The 24,399-nt window shown below is 42.7% G+C and overlaps 1 protein-coding gene and 1 long non-coding RNA gene across 4 annotated transcripts in view; one reads left to right on the top strand and one right to left on the bottom strand.

The window, feature by feature from the left end:
- Positions 1-24,399, bottom strand: part of pde4a (phosphodiesterase 4A, cAMP-specific) — a 44,108-nt gene that overhangs the window by 7,481 nt on the left and 12,228 nt on the right. Inside the window, exons 1-11 of one of the 3 annotated variants that reach the window (XM_038702795.1) lie at positions 13,646-14,607; positions 10,576-10,761; positions 10,110-10,146; positions 9,892-9,962; positions 9,067-9,116; positions 7,579-7,691; positions 2,326-2,419; positions 2,038-2,201; positions 1,269-1,367; positions 998-1,162; positions 716-815 (exon numbers count right to left, since the gene is read on the bottom strand). In XM_038702795.1, the coding sequence (XP_038558723.1) occupies positions 716-815; positions 998-1,162; positions 1,269-1,367; positions 2,038-2,201; positions 2,326-2,419; positions 7,579-7,691; positions 9,067-9,116; positions 9,892-9,962; positions 10,110-10,146; positions 10,576-10,761; positions 13,646-13,839 (1,273 nt within the window). In that variant the 5' untranslated portion in view covers positions 13,840-14,607. Of the gene's footprint in view, positions 1-715; positions 816-997; positions 1,163-1,268; positions 1,368-2,037; positions 2,202-2,325; positions 2,420-4,779; positions 6,504-7,578; positions 7,692-9,066; positions 9,117-9,891; positions 9,963-10,109; positions 10,147-10,575; positions 10,762-13,645; positions 14,608-24,399 lie in introns of those variants that run through there. The other 2 variants (XM_038702785.1, XM_038702804.1) reach the window with 2 other exon arrangements.
- LOC119891330 overlaps positions 1-24,399 on the top strand; it is a 33,605-nt gene that overhangs the window by 3,109 nt on the left and 6,097 nt on the right. The window contains exon 2 of the long non-coding RNA XR_005442424.1: positions 7,571-7,680. This is a non-coding gene — a long non-coding RNA (uncharacterized LOC119891330). The remainder of the gene's footprint in view (positions 1-7,570; positions 7,681-24,399) is intronic.

Here is a 24,399-nt window from a genome sequence, read left to right as displayed (position 1 = left end):
CTTTCAGCAGGATGATGCACCATGTCCCAAATCTCAAATCATCTCAAAACCACAGTAACCAGATCTGAACAAATCTGCAGCAACTGTGTGATGCTATCATTTCAAAATGGACCAAAGTCTCTAAGGAATGTTTCCAACACCTTGTTGTATGCCACGAAGAATTAAGGAAGTTCTGAAGGCAAAAGGGGGTCCAACAAGGTACTAGCAAGGTAATAAAATGGCCAGTGAGTGTATATCTCCTAGTATTTTCTCCTAAATGTTTTCTCCAATTCTTTGCAGCATGATTAGTTATAATATGATTTAGAGGTTGAATACATTTTATTATCAGCATAAACATAAAACAGTCACAATTTACATAAAAACTGACATGATAAATATATAAAATTAGAGTTTAAATGCAACATTAAAGACAGACCTTTGCTGGGTAGAAAGATGTGAAATGCCAGGTATTATTAAAATAGCTGACCCAGAAAACGGGCCTCATCTTATTCTCACATAGTGGATCTTTATTGTACTGCTTCTTTTATAGCTTTCCACCTTTTATTGAGACGTACTAGTTTACTTACCTACTAGAACCGTTTGTTTTTTTCAGCAGCAGTAAGCAGCTTTTTGTTTGTCCTCCTTGCCATCATGAAGCCCCCTGTTTTCCCCCCATTCTATTTTTTTTTTTTATAATTCATACGTTTGTGTGACTTATAATCACACGTTGACTCACTGGTGTTTATGAGGAATTGGTTGGACACTCCTGGATGGTCCACATCGTGGATGGCAGCAGCAAATAACGCAGCTAGTATCTCTAGATCTGTGAACACAGCCTGCGCCAGAGAGAAATGACACAAAAAGACAAAAGAGAAAAATAATCTGTTAAACAGCAGTTTACTATTTGCCTTCGACTACTTTATTATTTGTAGAGGGCCTGCATGTGAAGTTAGATGTGTATTTGGTATTTATAGTAATGGTGCGTCTTTGCCATTGGTGGATCAGAAGAGGTATTTACATCTAGAGCAGGTGTAGATAGCAGTACATGAGTAGACTGAGTGACATCTGCAGCGTGGAGGCTGTTGTGGTAGGCCACATTGGCATGATAGTGGTCCTCCAGGGTCATTACATAGGTGACAAATGTATCTACAGGGATCCGAAAGGTCTTCAGTAGATCTCTTTCCTGCAGCAGAGAAAAGTCCACAGTGGTCACGGTCACAGATAGGTCATGCTACATGATATACTATATAATCCATTGCTACTTAAAGCTCAGTCTCTCCGTCTCTCACCTGGAAGATGGCAAACATTATGCAGCTGAGGGGTCGGTTATTAGAGAACTCTGCCACGCGAAAGATATTAAGGCCCCACATGTTCAAGTCGTTCAGCTCCTGGAGGCACAACAGACGACATTAACACACATCAGTACAACAATCTAGCAGTTTGTTACCTATCTTGATTCCACCCACGAAGGCGCATGATGCTACATTTGTGTGTTCTTTAGATTAGATGCTTTTAGATTATATGTTAGGTTGCATGAAACTTGCAACGTTTTATGGCTACATGACATTGTGTTGTATTGTGGTCCTTGCCAGTGGAAAAACTAGTTTCTGCTGTAATGCAAAACATTTTTCCACAATGAGAAATAAAAAAGCACTGCTTCTGACTCTGACGGACCAATGCCAAAAAGATGTTCACAGGTGGTGTTTTAAGTTGTGGAAAGGTTTGCTTTTAAACTCCTTTGCAGTTGTGATATTATTTCATGTACCGTATTTCATGTAACAGTGTCTTGGGGTGCATTTTTCTGTTCACATTACGGGTATACAGATGGCCAAAGAAAGCTATGGAAATACGCATACAGAAATTCATGTGTGCTTCACACAGTTAGGTTTACATGAAGAGGCACAGTATGTTGAGAGTAGACAAGTGACAGGAAATACATCTAACCTATCTTTTCTGTTATTGTTACTGTTGTCCTCAAGATTTATTGTGCAGCAAGGCAGCATAAAATCATGAAACATAAACACAATAAAAACAAAGTCAGACAAGTGATGTTTTTACTCTGGCTAACGCATCCTCATGTTCAGTCTTCACGCCGAAGCGAGGCATGGTGGAGTTGGAAAGGCTGGAACTGTGCGTGAGCTTCTTCACACCGCTGATGTGACACATGGGCTTCTCCCTCTCCCTCAAAGTCGGGGATGGGATTTCCACCTCGTTCTGCTTATCTGTGGGTACAAGAGTCTGAAGTCAGCCAGGATGGAGACTTGTGGGTTGTGCTTGACTTAGGGTCAAAGCTATGAGGGACTTGCTATAGTAGTTGGTCACAAATGGATGTCAAGTTTGCTTTACCTAGGAAGGTAGTGGAGATGTATTCTGACACCTGGTTCCCTGAGCGACTCATCTCTGACAAATGGGACAGCTCCCTGTTCAACATCCTCTTGAACTGAGGGGAGGACAGGCAGAAACAGAAAGTGAGTAGGTTACTGACATATCCAAAAATGTAGAGACATGCCGACTGGTAAACCTTCAGAATCCTTAACATTGTACTGTAAGTTTAAATTTACTGATACATAACAACAAAACATTCCTGTGAGTCAAATATGAGAAAATAAATTATCACCCTCAGTCAAGGCTTCATTCACTTTCAAGGGTGAAAAAATCGATTATGAATCATGCCTCCTCTTTTTGAGAACATACTGTTCAATACTTTGCTTGCATTTTTATTCCCATGTATTTATATGCTGCAATAATGGGGCATGTTTGTGTTTATTTTTCTCCATACATCTACTGTGGCAATCATGAACTACTAGTCTACAGGTCTTTGCAGTACAGACACAAATGTGATTACGTGAATACATTATCCCTTCGGACAGAAAACACTGTCCCCGAACGTTCTCTCAGCCTTTGTGTAATTTTTTTATTCCTATAGATAAGGGTGTTTTTTGTATGCTTGGTAGTTACCTGCCAAACAGACCATGAGAAGGTACAATGCAATTTGGACCCTTCCGTCTGTGTCCTACTGACTGATCTTTCACACATAACAATCTCCATGGCAACCAGAGCGGTTGCCATGGCAACTGCCTCCTCACAGTCAGTCCCTCAGCTCGATGTGAGAGCAGTGGCTGCTTGGGTGACAATCTGAGGGAGTAGGCAGGTGTCTCTGACCTTTACCAAGGTCAACCCTCCCCTCCTCTGCTGTCTTCCTCTGTACATCTCTCCTCCTCCTCCTCCTCCTCCTCCTCCTCCTCCTCCTCCCTGCCTCTCGAGGTAAACAACACTCTCCGCTACTGCCCTCAAGCCCCAGAATCCTCCTCCGTCACAGGCTCCACTTTTCCTCCCTGGCATTTCACACACTTCATGAATTCCCACCATCTTTCACTCTTTTGCTCTCAGTTATCTCTCTTTATCCACCCATCTAATCCAGCCTGGCGTTCGTTACATGATAGGCCAAGCAAATAGGTACTCTGACAGCAAATCGTAGAAGCAGTCAGGCAGAATCAGTCATCAGGAGCCAGGAAAGCAAGTCAAGCCCAGTGGCACACTTAGGCAACAAGCTCAGCCCAAACCTCCTCCTCTCTCTTTCTCTTTTTTGCTCTCTCTCGCTCTCTCTCTCGTTCTTTCCTTCCCTAATGCTGTAATGCTGAGTCATAGCTGCCAACCAACACTTCCACGGTGCCAGTCCGAGTGCCAGGACAAACAACTCTTCTTCTGACACTGACTAATGAAACAAACATGCTAACTCTGCACAGACATGACCACAAACACACACACACACACACACACCTGCACATGTGTGGGACCCAGGAGGGCTTTATTTTTTTTAAATGTCTAACTATGATTATGAATAGCATACATTAATAACCAAATAACACACGTGTTAAATGTGACCCTCCTCTGAACTATACCTTCTGCAGTTAATTGATTCAGACTGTAAACATATCAGCAGAGAAGCAACGTATATGTCCAAATGTGCCCAATGTCATTCAAGAAAACAGGAAAGACAAAAGCCAGAATGTGTTTTTACTACCACAACTAATGCAAAGCTGACACATCAAAGAAACTTAACACAATGTCTAACTTTATACATTTTTATGGATTTTGCATGATGGTACACCTGAGGATTAAAGGAACAAAAAGAAACATCTACTCAGTCCTGAGACAATAAGCATTGTCCTTCATTGACAATACGCTTGGCTTCCTTGAGTCTGTATTGAGGCCAGCCTTGGGGTAGCAGGAGAGAGAGACAGAGGGATGTGGGACGCAGGTGTGGAGGATGGAAACGGACATTATGTGACACTGCAATGTACCTGCAGCAAAGATGGCTAGACTACTAATCACAGAGCTATTTCTTAGATTTTAAGCAGCTTGGTGTACTCTCAAAGGATGGACATGGAGACCAGGTATGGAAGGATGAAGAATGAGAGTGATATTGTATTTTTGTTTACAGTGCCACTGCAATGTAGACACACTGAGCAGAGTTAATAAACTCGGTGCCTTTATCAGTTTTCCTCTTCAGTGGATTTATGTATCATTTATGTATGCGAACACCCTCACCAATATTCTGTTTTTCTCAAAGCCACTGTCAAAATCCCCCTTTTCCACATAAATTCAGTATATGATGAACTAGTCCCCATGTAGTACCTTTTAAGATGCTTCTTTATAAACACCGTTACTGAAGTAAGCAAATAAATGAGTTTATAATGCATGCATAGATGTAACAATAACACTTGTAGAGTCCACAACATCTATCCAAGATGGCCACTGCCAGGCCTTCTTGCCCTCTGCAAGCTCTCTGAGCCCTACCTGGTCCCACCAGCCAATGAGCCAGGGCCTGGAGCAGGTCTCACAGAACAGGTCCACTAAGGGCGTCCTGCGCTCCGCCGCCGTCCCACTCCCATCCAGAACCCCCCCAGCAGCTGCACCAAGGTCCAGCTCTGCCCCTGCCCTCCCCTGCAGGGGGCTGTAGCTGGAGGAGCGGGGCAGCCTGTAGCCCCCTGGTACAGGTGAGGGGCAGGGGGATGGTGCTGGGTCAATGGCCTCCACTACACCCATGTTGAGGGTGACGGGGGGTTTGGGCCGATGGCACAGGCAGGAGGTGCGATAGTGGAGCGGGGTGGGGGCACTGCGGGTGCCCCAGTGGCATGAGGGCGTCGTCAGGGTGTGCGGGGAGAGGCCACAGCCAGTCAAGCCGGAACACTCCAGAATGACGGCTGCCCCGAGAGGAGACGAAGGAACGGGGGAAGGGGGTGAGGGTAGGGGCTGCTGGTGCAGACTGTCCTTGCCTACATGCAGCACTCCAAAGCAGGCCACCCGGTCAGTCCAGAGTCAGGCTCCAGTCTTAGTGTGGTCCGAAGATCAGGGTCCCCCTGATGGGCAGACCAGGAGCCCCCTGGATCCGGCTGCTGTGGAGACTACATCTCATCCCATTTGCTGGGCAGACTGACCCAAATGTACTGTCACTGCAGGGTAGAGGTGGATGGGAGCCGAAAGAGGGAAGATGGAGGGAAACAGAGAGGGAGAGGGAGCGAGGGACTGTCTGAAGGGCACAGAGAGGAGCCGATGGAGGAGATGAGTGGGAAATGTGAGAGATGTAAACGAAAAAATGATGTTGAGAGAGCTGAGCTGCTCGGCAAACAGTAATTAAAAATTTAGATGATGGAGGTGAGAGTGATGGATTGATGGTGACGCCAGGACAGAAAGATTACCATAGTATCGAATGAAGGAGTTAAAGGGAGCTTGGATGACAACAGGAACATCGGGGAAGGATGAAGGGAGAAGCAGAAGATAATAGCGAGAGAAAAGCAAGGATGGAGTGGATGAGAGTGGCAGTGAGAGAGAAAGAGACAGAGAGGGATGCAGGCAGGCCTGTAGCAGACGGTCAGGCTGAAGAATCACACCAGAGCTGTGGTCTGGAAAAACAGGCTCCCTCTCCCTGCGTCGACTGCCCCTCCCCCACGTTACGGATCCAGAGGGCCGGCCCAGTTCTACCGGTGCATCAGCCCGCCTTTGCCGTCTCACACTGATCCCAGCAACACACTGTCGATCCACAGCCAGTCAGGCTGCCTCCTGATTGCTCCGTAGCCCAGTCCCCTGCTCCAAGTCAATCCATGCCTCAGTTGGCCAAAATGCCAGAGGTCTAATCCTGCCGCTTTAGGCTGCCGTTCCTCCTCCAATGCTCTGCATCTTGCGCCATTTCCCTGGATGCTGTAGACAGCTCTCGCAAGCTAATCAGGCAGTGTGGCTGCAGGCGCATGCATGTGTGTGTGTGTGTGTCTGTGCCTGCTTCTGCTCGCTGTCTGAGTGCGCATGTGCGAAAAGACAGCATGTACGTCTGTCGAAAATATGTGTGTGAGCGAGGGTGTGAGTAAGAGTGAGAGACTGAGTGGGAATATTCATGTGTACCTCCATGTTGGCACAGTGCAGAGGATTTCTGTAGATGAGTTGCGGCTGCTAAAAGGCAGCAACATATTCACAGACTCTGTTTACCACAGGAGACTCTTCTAATTGTAAGTGTGCGCGCACCCCCCCCCCCCCCCCCCCACACACACACAAACACAAACACACACACACAAATTATGTATTTTAAGCAGTCTCCTGTAACTCATTAGAAACATGAAGAACCTTGCCATTAATTTATAATGAAGTGCAACATGGGAAGAATTTATAATATAAAACAAACATGGCACACGTGGCTGTCTCTTTAAGACAGAACACTCTTAAAGGAGCATCACCTCTATTTCATTGGTTGTTTCCCAAACCACGTGGCTTGTGGTCAGAGTGGGAATCCAATGACTAAAAGGGAAGGGCAGACCCTGCTGCTGTTCGATAGCAACCAAGGTTACAGCAGACATCAGCATCAGGGCGCGTACCCCTCCCTCCCATGTCCTCCATATCCAAAGACTGTCATCTTCCCTCCCTTCTCTCTCCCCCTCTCTCTCTGTCGCTGTACCCCCACAAATACAAATTCATGCATACTTAAGAAGCCTGCCCATGTGCACATCTACAGGCGTTTTTTATCTAGTACTGCAAAATGCACACCTGCATCTCTTGCAGTTACGAAAACAAATATGTGTGTCAGTTCAGTCCAACAAATACCACAAAAATCCAGAGATGGTTGGCCACATTATGTATCAGATGCAATTAAAATCTACGCATCAATACAATTGCTACTACAGGGTTGCAAATTAACCCAGGAAACAAATATTTTCAAGAATTACAACTCAAGAATTACAAATCTCTCCAAAATTGACACCATACTGTAGAAAAGGCAGATTAGGGGGGTTTACAATCCAAATGTAAACCCCAAAAGTAAGTGAGTATTACATACTGCTCCTCAATTCACTTTAATAATTTACCTTGGTGGACCTGGATTGTTTGTATTTGTAGAGTGGAAGCTTAAACAGGAAGTTTGATGTATTTTATACACTGAGCGATGCAGCTGCAACCAAATAATCAGTTCTCATGAAGTGATGAAGTCTTCTCGTGAACCATGAAATACACAGTTGTTCATGAAGAAGCTTGGCACCATACTGAGTGTTAACATTGACGTAGAAGGACAGTGGAAGTACAAGTGAACATGTTTGTGTGTGGACAGGTGTGCACCTTGTTGGAAGCCATCTCGCTGACTGAGCGGTGAGTCTGAATGGTCTCCAGCTGGTCCAGACACCAGTCCAGTTCCTCCAGAGTCTCCCGAGCCATCTGCTGGTATGTCTCCTCTGGGAAGAACAGACAGACACACGCACATGCACACACACGCCAACAAAATAAAATAAAAAGTGTGATATGCTACCACTCAATTAATTGCATATTAATTATATTTCAGTACATGCAATAACACTTGACAACAAGTGAAGCAAATTTGTGTTTTCTGATGCTGTATACATGTTTTCATATCAGTAATATTTATTTATGTATTGCACATTAAAATGGGACTACATTTTAGATTGTGATTAGCTGATTGACACAAAAAATTATAATTTAAATTCAAAACATAAGATAGCTTTGAGTCTAAAATTGATTTATGGGCCCTTTAATATGCATATTTAAATAGACAGCTAAAATTTTCATGGATTCATATATAAAAATGTTTTCAGATAATTTGATCTGGTCAGAAATCTTTATAAACACACTAAATTCTGCTTCCTAAGGAATCGCAATTTTTTTTTTTTTTACCTCATTACATTTAGAAACATATGTCTGTGAATAATCACAGCCATCCAGGTCATATGTATCCAAGCAGGGTTAAATCAAGTGCAACTGGACTTGATTGAAGATGTTTCAGCTCTCATCCCAGAGGCTTCTTCAGTGCTGACTGACTGGCAGGGAGTCCCAGGTATGACTTGTTGCGGTTGTTGGAGTCACTTGAGGCCTCACAACCACAACTGTTGTTCCAACTGCAATGCGCACTGACAAATCAAGTGGGATCCAACACCTTGATAATCGACCCCACAGAGGTTAAATAGCTGGGACTCCCTGCCAGTGAGTCAGAACTGAAGAAGCCTCTTGGATGAGAGGCAAAACATCCTCAAGGATCTTCAATCAAGTCCCATTGCCCTTGATTTAACCCTCCTTGGATGTAGAAACAGAACAATCTGTATGGTTAGAAAAGAATTGATTGCGCCACTAATATTAACTGTTAAGATAATAATAAAAATAAATGTTCAGGCACTCTACAGTTGAAACAACAAACTCTGCAGGGTAAATTAAAATAGTTTGGGGCCTTGCAATGCTGCCTGTCCAATGAAATGGGTTACAGCATTTTCTCTCAGTGTCTATAGAGTGAAAATGTCCTTTATACATCTTTGAATGAAAAGAGATTAAACTCTGTCAGCCTTCGCTTTGTTATTTCTAACTACACATATCTTTTGTAGCTTCAGCATTACATGTTGAGTCATTTAAGAGCTATCCAGTCTCTTAAATTGTATGTAGTACAGTTAATTTAAAAAATCCTCAATAATAGCCACATGATGTGCTGTGCTGTTCTTTTCATTACTGATGATGCATTTTGGGGACTGTGAGTATGTCCCTAAATCCTTGTGAGGGGACTGTGGGACTCTATGGGAAAAGAGTTTTAATTAGCTGACAACATACCAGAGAGCGTAGCTTGGGGAACAGTGGGTTGGCTTGTCACTGGTGACCTCCTGTGGACAAACACATCATTACATCAGAGGGCGAACCACACACTGCTGCCCCCTGCTGGGGTTCAACACACTTTCAGCATTAGAGGATGAAGCAACAAAAGGCTTGGCTCACAGGGGGGATATAAATATGTTTATGTGTTATTCATTTATATGCCCCTTAAAAAGAGACAAAGGAAGGAGTGCAGGTCTATATTCAAATGTCTCTGAATATCAAATAACACTGCAATGTGTTAATTTTTAAAATGCATAAAAATTCCCTTGTTTCACTTCAAATATTCAAGTATCCAAAAATAGGCAAAGACAAAGCATGAGCTCTGCTGTCCATTTAAATATCCTTCGTGGTTTCATAATTGTCTAGTGAGGGAGGCATTTTCAGGGCACAACACTGCATAATTATAGATGCAGATAATTCTGTGGTGTGTTCTTTATATATCATATTGACGTGGAGCTAAAAGCCTGCCAAGCTGAGCTCCTTCTGTCTACTGCAATACAAAGGAGAATAATTTTAGTGTTATTGACCGTCTCCATCGTCTGGGTACAGAGTCAGGGACATACATCTGAGGCATGGTGTTCTCTGCATTCAGTCCTCAGCCAGACAGTTGGAGAGATGCCAAATAATGCAGATCATATTTTCCTTGCGCACAGGCTGATAATCATAAACTGGTTAATCATGATGGCAAAAGTCTTTCCCATGGGAGCAAGGCAAAGGAGACATTAGCAAACATACACTGCAAACTAAGTGGGGGGAAGGGGTGTTTGACAGCATGATACTGACTTGTTAGTGGGTGTTGTGACATTGGCGAGGATGGTGAAGTTGCTTCTTACGGTTCGTAGGCTGGCCAACACCTGGGGGATGGATGGACAGCGTAGAAGGGAAAGAAGGAGGAGGGGGGGGGGGGGGGGGGGAGATGTTCACTGCACTAATTAGCCACTTTTTCCTAGTCATTTACGGCAATTAAGCATGTTAAACAAGGTGCAGAAAAAAAAACATACCTGAGCAAAAGGGGTGACGATCATGTCTTCGGCGTGCCTACAGGAGAAAAGATGGAAACAAGTGGAGAATGAGATGAATGTGAGTGGTTTGGGCAGCTGCGGCACTTGGTGTTAGTGTTTATATTAGTGGCTGTATCTGTGAGCTGGATGTTTACAAAGACCTATGTGGATCTAAACAGAGAAATAGTCCTGAAATACACTAATGGAAGGTTTTCGATGGTTTAGCCTTACTGAAAGACAAGCCAGGAAACAGAGCACAACAGTTAATGTTAAGAGGATTCATCATGATTTCATTAGCATAATGATTGCATAATTACAGTCATAATCATTGCTGTGTTGATTGGGATAATTTGCAGTTACTGTGGGGGGGGTGTGTGTGTGTGTGTGTGTGTGTGAGTGAGTGGACACTGCATGTTTCAATTCCGTCTGGGGCGTGATGGATCCAGGATGATGGCTTCATGCTTACCCCTCACTGTTGATTGAGGAGTTGCGTGACATGGTTTTGGGGGATGTGTCGTAGTCTGAGTCTGAGCGGTACAGGAAGGACTCCCTGCGTTGGCTCTGGGGGAAAGAAGGGTGGAGCACCAACCCAGGACTCGCCTGCGAATCCATGGGACTGCGGCCTGGCGAGGGGCCATTCTCCGAATCGAAGCTGAAGGTTTAGAGAGGACAAGGACGAAATTGGGTTTACAATCGTAAATTTAATTTAAGTGTTGTTACCTCCTGTGTCTGATTAAGATAGCCTACCTTGTTTTCTGCCCCTGTGTTTCACATATGTTTAATTACCTGCCCTGTTCTGATTTGTCTGGAACTTAAGACCTAAAGACGTTTACGCTCAACAGCCTGTTTGTTTGAGTTTTGCTTTTGAGTCCATTGTCTGTTGGATCCAGCTGTCATTGTTTGTTTCACTGCTGCTTCTCAATCATCTCACAGTGATAACCAATAGTTGCCTGATAAGCCTGAACACCACAAGCACAAGTGATGGCATCCATCCTCCATTAGTGGTTGTAGTTTCTTTTAGAGAGGAAGATGAAGAAAGAGAGATGTGACAGGAACTACAGCAAGAATCCATGCAGCTGTGACTCTGCTTTGCCGTTGGATTGGCAGAGTGCCACCGGGCTGCCCTGAGAATTACACTCTACTGACAAGTCAGATTTTAGAGCAGGTCGTGTTTAAGTGAGTAAAATGAGCCACAGCTTCTCTCTGGGCCAAAGCTGTCTTTTTTTATTATGAAATCAGTATTGAGACCAGTGTAAAGACCTCTTACACATATAAAAACGGCTTATTCTTACCATCAGAAAACATCAGCAATAAACATAAATTCAGCGTTATTTCTATAGCACTTTAAACACAACACAGTTGATGCGAATCAAAAAACAAAAGAGACAATCAGAGTGATAATAGTAATAACAGTAGTAATAGTAACGAAACATGGGTACACAGAGCTTATAATGACAACACACCCCTACAGAGACTTGAAATGGAAATGCCTGAGCTGGTAAACTTAGGCAGAGTTAAAGGCTGGAGAGTAAAAGTGTGTTTTAAGATGACTCTTGAAAATCTCAATAGTGGTGGAGGAAGAGAACTGTATAGTTTTGGAGCATTGATAGAGAAGGCCCTGTTGCTTTAACACTTAGTCCTGGATCTCAGGACAGACAGAAGTCTTTGGTCAGAAGATCTCCGTTTAGTTCAGTTCATCACTGCATGATATGGACACAGGAGACAAAGTGGATACTGGATATACATCCAACATCCAACCCAAAAATGTTGTGGCAGTGATGAAGCAACATTGTTATTGACCTTTACAGATGTAAATCAACGTCTGTCTGCTCCTTTTAGTTTGGGAACGAAAAACATCTGTCCACAGAATCTGACCATCACACCGACACAAGGCTGAAGCTAACTTTTTCTGAGAAGGGAAGTCAGTTTTACCTTAAAAGGGTTTTAGAGTTTGGGATCATTTAACAAGAAAATGATGGGCAATTTTGAAGTAACAGCACAGACAAATTTATCTGACAATACAAACTACTTGAATTGTTATTATGTTTGTTAAATACTAAAAAGCCATATGTAACAATATGAATCGATAATTGTCACTTTCAGGCTGCAGTCAGATGTTTGGATGACAAGGATAGATAGGGAAACAGGTTGCAGTGTAGCATCTATTTTTAATATAGGATAACTTCTCCACAACACCTCCCCACGCCCGCAAAACTTCTCATACTTTTACTGTCAACATAGTTGTGAACGGCTTTCAGTTTCACCTCTTAAAAAGAATTATGATATTTTTAGGATTTACTTCTAAATTGGCCAATTAGGAGCCACTCTTCTCCCCCAAAGGCTTTGTGAATATGGCTACAGATCAAATTATCATGAAACAAGTTTCCCCAGTGATGAAAAACAAGTCTGCCAGGGGGACCCACGTGCTAATCCCTGTTTTTTTTTCTTTTTATGCAGACTTTGAGAGTAATTATGAGACTTGAGCATTCTGAATTCAGCACTTCCCAAAATGTAATCCATCTGACTAAGGTTATTAGAGTGTGTGCATGGAATAATTTACTCTGAAATCTTGGAGCCGCATTATAAACATTTGCACACATGTTGATAATGCTCACACCTCAACTAAACTGATGAAGAACAATCACAAGTCACTACAGCTTCTTTTTTAAATAGAAAAGAGACATGTTAGTAAGGACTAGGGGTGTGCCAAAAAATCAATACAGTTATATATTGTTATACATTTTTCCGTGATACTGTGTTGATATTCCAGCCCACCATATCGATACATAAATAAAAAAAGAGCTTTGAGACGATTAGCTCAATGCTAATATACCATTAACATGCTAACGGACATTAGCATCGCGATATTATAATTTTAACATAAATTACACATTTTGCTTCACATGCTGAACATCCTGAGTGACATACTGTGCAAATACTTAAAGTACATATGTTTCCTGAGATCTGTGTGAAATAAAAAAGAGCTGCTAACTTCAATGTTCATCTGCTACTCTGCTGCTTCAGCACTCTACACAGACTAGCTTCAGCAACCCCAAAGGGTCAAAACTCAAACCCTATAGCTATCACTAGGTGGAGAAAGGGCAGCACAATGCTGTGTCACTGAACAGTTATCACTATAATCTGACATAGCCTACATATTGGACTAGGTGGTACACAGCAATTTGTATTTTCAGCACAAAATTCAATAACTTCAGTGAATTTGCATTTTTATGTGCCTTTTATAAAGAAATGTTTTATAAGAATTTTTCATAGTTGCTCTACAGTTCTGTAATTTTAATTTACAGACTGAAAAATGTGTGTATGTATTCATAGTTAGACAGATATCGTGACTTATCAATTTAGGATTATCTAGCAGTATATCGATTATTGCAGAATTGCTGTATTTTGATATTATCGTTCTCATGAGCCATGTATCGTGTATCATATTGTATCGTATCATGAGGTACCCTGCGATTCCCACCCCTAGTGAGAACTGGGTCAAAGTATAGACCAGTGGTCTGGATGCAGAACTGTACCTGCAAATGCAGTGAGAGGAGCGTCTGCGCTCCTGAATACTGCGGTTCAGTTTCATACGTCGAAATAGAGCAGAGCCTCCATGTCCACGAGAGTGATCAACCGGTGACCCCGGTGAGGTGAGAGAGGGCACAGGAGGTGGACCCTCAGGACTCTCCCACAACCTCAGCTGTCGTGTCAGCTTCCTCTGACTCATCGCTGCCAGCTCTGGCCCTGGTGGAGCCGACAAGTTAAAGAAATCTCCCCCAGCCTCCACTTAAAACTGTCTGTCTCGCTCTCTTTCACTGTGTCCCTCCCACGCAGTCCCCCTTGTCGACTTTTTAGTGCGTCGACTCACGTCTCAGGCAGACAGAACCGCAGCTCCTGCCGTACGTGGCGCAAACTGTCCTCAATCCAGAGCAAGATCTAATAACGAGGCCTGATCCTCCCTTTAGTCCTGCTCTCCCATGTCTCATGCTGGAGGAGTCAAATTGCATCAACATGCATATCCTGCTCTGTGATCCTCAGGCCCTGGATGCATAAACTCCCTCTTCTCACTTCCTCAGTTTGTTGTCTGGATTTATTGGCTTAATCCTTGCCTGTGCAGATTTGTTTGAGGTTTGTCTGTTCCTCGGCGCTGACAGCCGCCCAGAGGAGAGCTCTTCTGATATTTCATCACGTCAGCTCTGTTTGACTCCCACCGTTTGCTGCTGCTGGGACCGACCGGCCCAAACTGGACCTGTGTCCCCAGCTGGTCTCTAGATTGCTGTGGCTGCTGTCTCACATTCACAACCCTGGAGACGCCCGGGCTGGAAAAACAACCAAGGGACCTTTGATGATGTCTGTTAATTTCCTAATTAGGCAGCATTTTGCCCTTCACGTTGTCTCTGTTGCTCTTTCTCTCCTTCCCCCGCCTCCCTGATGCAAGCATGTGCTCTCACTATCCTTATCTCACTGCACACAGTTCCTCTGTAGCAACAGGAAGGGTGATCAACAGACAACCAGCGCACAACACAGAGCCTGTGTAATGAGGATTTGAAGTGAAGAAAGAAAACAACTCACAAAGAGGAGGAGAAAAGAGAGGGAAAAAAGTCAGGGGAGAACTGGTTGACTCATACCCCTGTGTAAATGTTTGCATGTTCTCCTAAAGGCCATGCAAGGTTTGCGCCCAAAACATTTTGTATTTTGACATCAACAGCCTTGCTCACCAGCAGCACTTTCCTTGGCCTTTAGATGTGAGCAGACACAGTGCTACCTTAATATTCTCCACGAGCGACAATTAGACCATGAAATAGCTTTCAAACAAGGTGCATTAGGTCAACCACAACTAATCCAGTGATGACATCGGAGATAGCAATGTTAGTCAGCCTCAAGCAGGAATTTTTTTTATTTTTTTTTTTACACACTTAATGGTTTCTCAGCCCGTGGATGCTTTTCTAAAACACTGCACCTCAAAATGCAAAAATATTTGACTGTAGTGTTAATAAAAACTATGTTGGACCTATTGAACCACTGTAGGTATCAGGTTTGCTGGCAGCACAGTTCTTGAGGTGTAATTTATTATTACTATTCACAATAGGAGGTATAGATTAATTGCACAGTAACTACCTCATTAACCCCAGAAATGCCAAAATGACATTTTGAAACAACACAGTTGCAAGTGTGCCAATTTCCTTTGAAGAGATAAGAAAGAAGTGCTGAGCAAATTATTAAAGTATTACATGAGAATTTCCCAGTAATGTTTGCACAGTGTACTGTAGTACATTCCTGTGGAAATGTTTTTTACTACCGGATAATATTTCTAACGTCACATAGTTATTGTAGTTCCTCAACCAATAAATTAAATAGTAGGAAAATAAACATGAACAGATCATACTTTGCAGCATCGCATGCTGTTAATTCTTGATTGAATCTAATTCTTAATTTCTGCTTGTCTGAGTGGAAAACTCACTCCAAACACTTTTCATTTTTTGGTAGCGGGGCTAACCTTTTGTCAGTGTTTGGAGTACAGATTGGACATTTTAAATTGCGTGCGCATGTGTGTCTGTGCGACAACCTGCGGTTGTGTGTTTATTTGGAACTGTCGTCAGACACAAAGAGGAGTGGTATTCAAACTTTGTGTCACAATCTGAATACACACTCTGCGCATACCAAATGAGGGCACAAATGAGACGACTTGTTAATACTATCTGTTTTTCCCTCAGCCCATTTCTGCAAGAGCAGCTAGCAACAAAAAAAAGCAAGCAAACCCTACTGCATGAATTCAGTGTTCCACCTTTCAGTGAGCAGCTTAAAGCCTGAGCACAGCGAAGAACACAGTAAAGATAAGATGCCTTGTCAAGATGTTTCCTCCTCTCCTCTTGCCTTCCATATTCGGTAGTTTACCCTTTCTTCTGAGTCTCTTTTTTCCTGGTGGAGAGTAACTATCGTTTGTTTATGACGCACAGGGGATGGATGGTGGCGCTCGCCTTAGTAAAGTCACTTATCAAAAGGCCTCACATACAGACTGTTTGAACATTGCCTTTCAAAGACAGACTGGGGGAAAATGTCAATAATTCTAATTCACATGACAGTTACTATTGTAATCTCTGGAGAGCTGATGAAGAGACAATTATTCTATCTCCTATTAAATACCGAGTCCCAGCTCAATAATAGCTTGTGAAACCTCTCAAAGTGACTCATGCACACATGTGGACACACACACACACACACACACACACACACACACACACACACACACTGGCTAAAACACACCCCCATGTTGCACTTAAGCACACACACAGATGAGCATTAAGGCTGAAGCTCTTTTGTTTTCACTCAAACACTATAAAAAGGCAAACTAGATGCATCCACACACACACACACACTGTGCAAAGAGTGATTATAAATTCGTGGGCAGCTCTCTTGGATTCATTATGTGAAAGCAGAGTCCCTGGAGTGTATCACTGCGGACAATGACATGATGATCAGAGGTTTCGGAGGGAAGGGAGTTTGTGCCAGCTGAGTGACTCCTTCTTATGGCAGATAACAAACTGCCTCTGTCAGGATGGAGAGGAGCAAATTAAAGCTGCTGTCTCTCATGTAGGCCCGCTACCTGAACCGCCTCACTCTGTTAACTTACTGGTGCTCGGTGGCACACATATGGTAATGGATATGTTAACAACTGTACCATCCACAGCTGACTGATGGTGTAACCCTTCAACTGATGGTTTACATCAGGTTTTTTGATGATACATGGTAGTGTGGCTCTGAAAACATGCAATGAACACACAGTGAACACACCATAAGAGATCAGAAGCAAAACAAATACAAAATCTGGCCACCCTTTAACATCCTGATGGAATATATAACTATAGCCTTATAATATTCCAATAATATTCAACCACAACTCTTTGATCTTGTGTTGAAAACCATTGATTTGAAATGAATGAATGTTACTATTTCTACACAATCTGGAAATAACACTTTTCAACCCTTACTTAATCTCTAATAGAGCATGTTTATCTTCAAAAAATAAACAAGTATTTATTCTCCCTTTTAGCCCACAGTTGATATAAAGCATAGGAAACTATTGAACATCACATATGAAATGCAGTTTCAATATACAATTCATATATATTACACACAATATGAGACAAAATACTGGCCAACCTTGTGGCCATATTAGCCAGATGCTAAACAAACAAAAAGCAGGACATTTTTCCACTTCTGGAAGACACATTTTCTACCACGCATCTTTTTGCCTCCTACCTACTATCATAAAAGCGCCTGCTTTTACTGTATAACTAACAAGACAAATAATAACAACATAGCCCTTTGCATGACTGAGAGATGTGGTCACTGACTTGGAAAAATTTAAAGCTCATTTATTGCATGTGCAGTTTTGTAACATTAAGCTGAAATTTATTTTGGTAGAGAAATCTTATACACAGGTATTACTGTAATACTAATGTGGTTATTAAATTAGCATGATGCATCTTTCTAACACAGAGTGCTTGTGTGCAGAATAAGCTGGAGAAATTGGACTGTTCTGCCGCAGCACTTCGTTTTCTGTCTTCTTTCCACACATTTTTGCAACAAAAGGGGAGAGCTTGATTTCATGTCATTAATACGGCAGGCTTCAAAGGGCTTTAGAGCCCCGAGTCAATACAGCGATTAGTTTAATTAAACCTATAAGTCCACATGAGAATGTAGAGGAGATTTCCATACATCCCCTCCATTGACCCTCTCTTTCCATCGATTATTCATTAACAATCGTCAGGAGGAAGCCCAAGTATTCCCTAGCTGCTGCCATATCAGCATTTTCCCAACAGCCTGGTTGGTGTCAACTCTGCTTTCCCTCCATCACACTATGCTGCTGTTAATCAGGCCTCTCTGAGGGGATGAGCCAACCCTCATTCATTTAAGCTACTTCAAAAAAAAAAACACTCCCAGTCAATCTCTTATCCCCCCCACACCAGTTTCTTCGTTCTCTTCAGTTCACCAATGATTAACCTGTCGAGTCCATCACCCTTTCTCTCCCCACGACACACACACACACACACACACACACACACACACACATAGTCCGTACTCTCAGCCTCAGTGGAGAATGACAGTTATTTCCTACCCCCACTCCCTCCTCTGCCAAGCAAGCACAGATGCTTATTTCCACGTGCAGTCCCCACCCCCACACCCCCCACCCATGAGCTGTGCCTCACCCAGGCATTTAGCACCTGGCTGATTGCTACCAGTGTGGGGGTGGCAGTCAGGGGAGTTCAAGGGAAGAGAAGCAGGGACTTGCAAATTGGGAAAGGGTGCTACTTTTATAGGCTGACCATATAATCACAGCTGTGCTCTGTCGCTGCTGTTGAGTCATCTGTGGATCTATTGAGCACATTAGGGTTTTTTATTATGATGCACTCTCAGGCTCAGGCATGCTTTTAGGGCAACATGCCCGTAACTGACACATCTCAAATTACATGTCCAGAGCGGGCTTGCCATCTCTGCTTGCCTCAGCTTGCCCTTTTTGTTTCTCAGGCAAAGAGAGAGACACGCTCTAGCCTGCTTACATTTTAATGTCGACATTTACAGTAGGATGCACAAGAAGCTGAAGCTCTGAAGGGAAAGAGCTGGCCCCACGCCACATGAGCAAAGAGACAGCATCTGGCCACTGGAGCTTCACAGAGCCAGGATGAGAATAATGTAATGACATACATGGAGGAGGAGAAAATACGAGACAGGACACTGGAGCAGGAACAAACACTTGGAAAAGGCTGTTAGAAGACTGCCTATGTGACAGTAATACAGTAGTTACACTGTAAAGTTTGATCTCAAGTTAAATTAATGAATCTTTTGTCATTAATTTAATGCAATTAGTTAAAGATTTCTAGTTGTCACTATCAGAACCAAATCAGAATTTGAATGAATTCAGGCTTCGTGACTTCTTTCAACCAGGCTGCTGAATGCTCATTAAACTTTGTTAACTAAGAAACATCATTCTCTTATTAGCATACTTCCCAGCATACACTTTGAGTTAAAGCCTTCCTTTATCCAGTGTGAATACCGTTGCATGATGGAAGCTTGTTATGAGTCTTTTCATGCATACATCTCAGATGAGTCACCGATATTTTCTCAGATAAAAATGAAAACAATGCTAACCCCGATGAAAATTTAAATCCACTTCAGCCCCTACCCCCACACAATCAGAGCAGCAGTGAGATCCACATTTCACTACTAATACTTTACTGAATGTGGCTGTGCACAATATGAGAAAACCGGTGCTCAATTCTGTGCCTAAATCCATCAATACTGAAAGGACTAATACAAGTGGAGAGCATATGTGACTTGAAACTCTTGTCAACATGACTGAATAGTTGTTTGCTTGCCTTTTATAGCTTATGTTTATCTTTAGTTTATAAAGTTGATTACATTAAAAGAACTAATGACCAAACAGAACAAACACGTTTGTACTGTAAAATGTCTCGTAATTTATATTTTTTAAGTAGAAATGAGTTCATGTTTTTACAGTGCAGTGGCCCCGACCTCCCTCAGCCCTGCCCCATGCACTACCCCTCCCTTCTTTGTCCCCCAACTGTCTGCTCCACATGTAGCTTCTCCCACCCATCCATCTCTCCACTGCGCTGTGGTCAGATCACAGAGCTGGGGATTACAGCAGATTATCTTGCCCACAGAATCACCATCCCAACTCCGGGCGGCCGAAACAAGAAAGCCGATCTCAGCCTCTGAAAGTGCAGAACACATGCCTTTCAGGAAGAACCCGGAGGGATTGGCCGCAATCACACACCTGGCAAATGCCACAGGAAGGGGATTTATTTTATGGGCTACACTAGACAGGATAATCAGCCTTTATTCCGTACAGGCCTTCCACATTGTGAAAGGACAGCCACCGCCAGCCCTCTTAATCTATTAATGCACTGTATAAAATAAATTCCAACAGGACTGAGAGGTTCAGACACACACATCTCTTAGCACAGGGTTTTCTTTCACCTGAGGAATTTGGGCTTTGCTGCTCTGTGGATTGTCTTACACGCTGTATTCTTCGAAACCCACCAGGGGCATTCATCACTTTACATTACCATCAGCAGATCTCTGAACTCCCGAACACTCACAGGAGTCTCTCCTCAGGTGGGGAGCGACTCATTCTGTCACCACTGTGTCTGCTTCATGGGTTGCTCGATTTTCAACTCTATTTAGATGCACCTTGGCGACATGCCCTAGTGCACAACACACAACTGATGGATGTTACATTTCAAATGCAACAATATGGCGGAGTGAGAAAGTATTATAAGACACTCACACATTTTTTGTTGTACTGGTTCTGTACATTGGATTTGATTTGAAAAATGTAGTTAAAATCCTGACTCTTGGCTTAATATCTGGGTGTTTACATTAGATGAACAGTGTACAAAATGTTGCATTTTTTAATGATACGTAGTCCCCAAATACTAAAAAGAAAGTAAATCTTCAAGTCAGAATTAATATCAGAATTTGGATGCAAATATCTTACAGTCATAATGTCATCCTTGGTAATGCTCTGCCAGGCCTGTAATGCAGCCATCTTCACTCCTTGCTTGCTTTGTGACCTTGTTGCCTTCAATCTGTTCTTCAGGAACTCAAACACATGCTCAGTTGGACTGAGGTCAGATGACTGACCTGGCCAGTCAATATTATTTCACTATTTGGACATAAAAATGTGTTGCCTTATCTGTGAGTTTAGGATAAATTCTCTGTTGTAGTGTCGTAAAATTAGGGGACTTTGTATGAAAAGAGCTACAGATCCTTACCCAAAACACCCCCAAATACCCTTAAAATTGAAAGCCACCACTTCAACCTTATAGTCACTGTCTCAGAGTAAAGGAATGAAGAAACCTGTTTCTGACTGCGCTCTATCTCTGCACAATGTTTTTCTGTTGTCTGCTGTACTTTTGCTGCATGTATTACAGACTGGGGGCAACAAGGTCAGCACAGCTTGTATTATTTTCTGTTTTGTTCTCTTTGTGTCTTTTATCCGTCCGTTCCTTTGCCTATCAGAGAGTCTTTCTCACTCTCCCTCCTGTCTACTTCTGGCTACATGCAAAATGATTAATTACAACTGAGATTGGGCACACCCAGCACCAACAGAAACTCATCTTTCTTATGCTTCTGCATCCTCTCTTCTCTGCTCATCCCACTTGCACTACAGAGCAGAGCACCTTAATCTTTTCTATGTAAATACCCCCTGCGACCCCAGAGGCCATTTAGTGTGAAAGGTAAGTATTTAAGGATCATGACTTCCAACACCCAGCTCTTTTTATATCCAGCTTTCCAATTCCCAAATATCAGGGGGAAACCAGAGGAACTGTTTGTTTAATGAGCATTGTTCCTCTGTAAAAGCACCTTGTAGGTTTGCTTTATGGGAGCTCCACTGTATTTCTCCGCCTCTCTGCTGTTGTGGAGACTGAGGCTGGGCTAAACAGATGGATCAGCTGACACAAAGAACCATCCTGAGAGATGACAGATGGAGAGAAGTGTTCAAATGGTGCGCTGTTTAGTTTCCTGCCACTCGCATCTAGATAAATTAGGAGTTGAGAGACCAACTCCTCAAAGCGGAGACTAACTGTTCGGCAGCAGCGAGAGCAATAGAATGATATTGATTTGCTTTTGATGTTTAATGGAGTTTCTCAGAGAGGAGACGCTAGCAGAGGGGGGTGTGATGGAAAGGAATGGGGGTCAACAAGATAAAAGCAGTATCCAGCTGAATTCTGCTTAATGAACTAGATTTAATTGCAGTCACCAGCTTTCCTAGAAAGTGGAAGAGTGCTCTTACAAAACCCAATTAGTGCACATTGTGAAGCAAAGATGCTGAGAGAAGAAATAGGCAGAAAGAAGCTGGAAATGCGATCGAGCTGGACTGTAGAAAGTAGTGATAGCACTGGCATCTCTAGTATACCACCAAATCCATAACCCCCCCCCCCCCCCGCAACCCCAGAACAAGCCCACACAAGGAGTGATATTTTTAGCACATCACTATATCTCTGAGATGGAATGCGTAACTCCCTCTCTGCAGGCTGGGGCTGCAGGGCCTCTTTTATTTTAATCCAGACTAGAGAGAGAGAAGAGAGTGTGAGTCATCCAGAGCTACCTTTTGTGTCACTGTGTCTCTGTTCCTCCTCACCATCTCACTACCTCAATCTTTTCCTCCATCTGTCTTTTCACTCAATCTACCCCTCTTGGCAACTTACAGTCTATCTATCTATCTATCTATCTATCTATCTATCTGTCTGTCTGTCTATCCATCATTTCTGAAATTTCAAATAATTCTGTCATATTTAATCCAATCTAGAAGTGAAATGCAGGCTAATAAGCAATCTTGGCATCCAATTCGTCATACATATTGCCCAGCACAAAAATGGCTGGCTGTGTCTTACCCTGGAATGATAGATAATTACTGATATAATGTGGTGCAAAAACAAATGCTGGGTAGGGTGCAGCTGAGTAAGAAAGCACGCAGTGAATACATGGTGAAATGTGAAATGGTCCATTTAGCTTGATGCTCTGAATTGTCCCGTAATGCATTCATGGCATGGCTGAACAAAAGTGAGTGCACCAGTGAATTGGTTCCCTCTTGTTAATGTTGCTGCATTGTCCTTCATATTCAACCCCATGGCAGTGCTATCCAGTAAGCAACTGATTTAAAAAGGAATGCATAAGTAAGCTCCAGCTGATGAATACAACTAGGAAAATAACCAGCAATATGAAGCAAAGCCAATTTTACTTTTAGAAAAGCCCTCACTTATGCTCATGAGCTTTGGGTAGTGACCCAAAGAATGAGATTGCGGATACAAGCCAATATGACCCTTAGAGATAGGGTAAGGAGTGCAGACATCCAGAGGGAACTGCTGTTCCTTCGTGTTGAAAGGGACATCACAGAGTTCTTAATGGTAATGGAGAGGTCATGGACAGGAGATGCCTCCCCTGGAAGGAAGAGCAGCCCAGTCTTGTTGTGGTTGAGCTTCAGGTGGTGCGCAGACATCCACTGAGATATGTCAGCCCTACATGCAGAGATTTGTGCTGCCACCTGGGTTCATTAAATGTGCTCATGTTTGTGGTGAACCATGAACTAGGGTGACCATACGTCAAACTGCATCTCAATCATTATCCTCGGCACTCCAGTAACAGCCAAGAGACAGAGCAGCAGCTTGCTTATCAACAGTGGCACTTGAAAAGCGTAAAAAATGCCCAAACACAGTGCTTGAAGTGGGCCGGCACTCACCTGTAAACAGTACCGGCACTTCTACATTTTACTCTTAGGCGTACAGGGACATTTTCTTGCATAGTGGTACTTCTCACAAGCTGCCGGTACTCTTTTCTGCCCTCTCCCACAGCGGAGATGGAGTAGATCAGGTGCTTTTTCTATCCAAGCGTGTACATAAAGTTGCTCACCAATGTCACTTTTGACAAGTTAACACTTGTTAACCAATTAGAGACTAACCACCATGTAAAGCATTTTCATTGCACAAGGATTTAGTGAATGAGAACAACGTACCATAATGAAACTGCTGTAAGTGGAATTAATATTACACTAGTGGTAAGCTTTATAGGATACTATTATATGACATTCTAATGAAAACACTAACATTTGTCCTAATCAAACCATAACAAGACGAAGTTGAAATGCTACAAATAAGCCTAATATAAACAATCTGTAGGCAGACATAATAGCCAAATAAAGTGTAACCTATTAATATATTAGTATTATACTAACATTAAACTTTTTATTTAATGTTATAATGTACTAATACACTAATTTATACTAGTCCTTCTGCCTCCTGCCTCCACTGTCCTCATTTTTTTGAAAACCAAAATATGGTGACCCTAAACTGAATGTATCCATTCGCAACTAATCAACGCCAGCATCGTTAAGAGAGATAATGACGCATTGAAATTTTTTTACAGGACACATCGAGTTGAAGCGTCCGACCAGTCATATACAAGTGAATGATGATCACAAGAAATCATTAACAAAGAGTTAGACCATGAGCCAACTGTCGCAAAGTTTTCCCACCCAAGTCAAACTCACAGCATTTTATAAAGGAAAACAACGTGAAAAAATTAACGTGAACCAGTTCGTTTTTTGTTTGTTCATTTCATTGTTTGTTCGTCAATGCTCTCCACAAGTATTTTCCGGATCTGACGCGACTACTCTGACATTGCTGCTACAAAAATAAAAAACATTTTCTGACTTTGCAATGCTATGCTCAATATTTCGGTGAGTTTTAGGCACAAAACAAAGGGA

Source organism: Micropterus salmoides, unplaced genomic scaffold (assembly GCF_014851395.1).
Source record: "Micropterus salmoides isolate LMB-PRFRI ecotype aquatic unplaced genomic scaffold, ASM1485139v1 Ms_hic_scaffold_10, whole genome shotgun sequence".
Classification (NCBI taxonomy): domain Eukaryota; kingdom Metazoa; phylum Chordata; class Actinopteri; order Centrarchiformes; family Centrarchidae; genus Micropterus; species Micropterus salmoides.
This window is presented reverse-complemented; position numbering and strand designations above follow the sequence as displayed.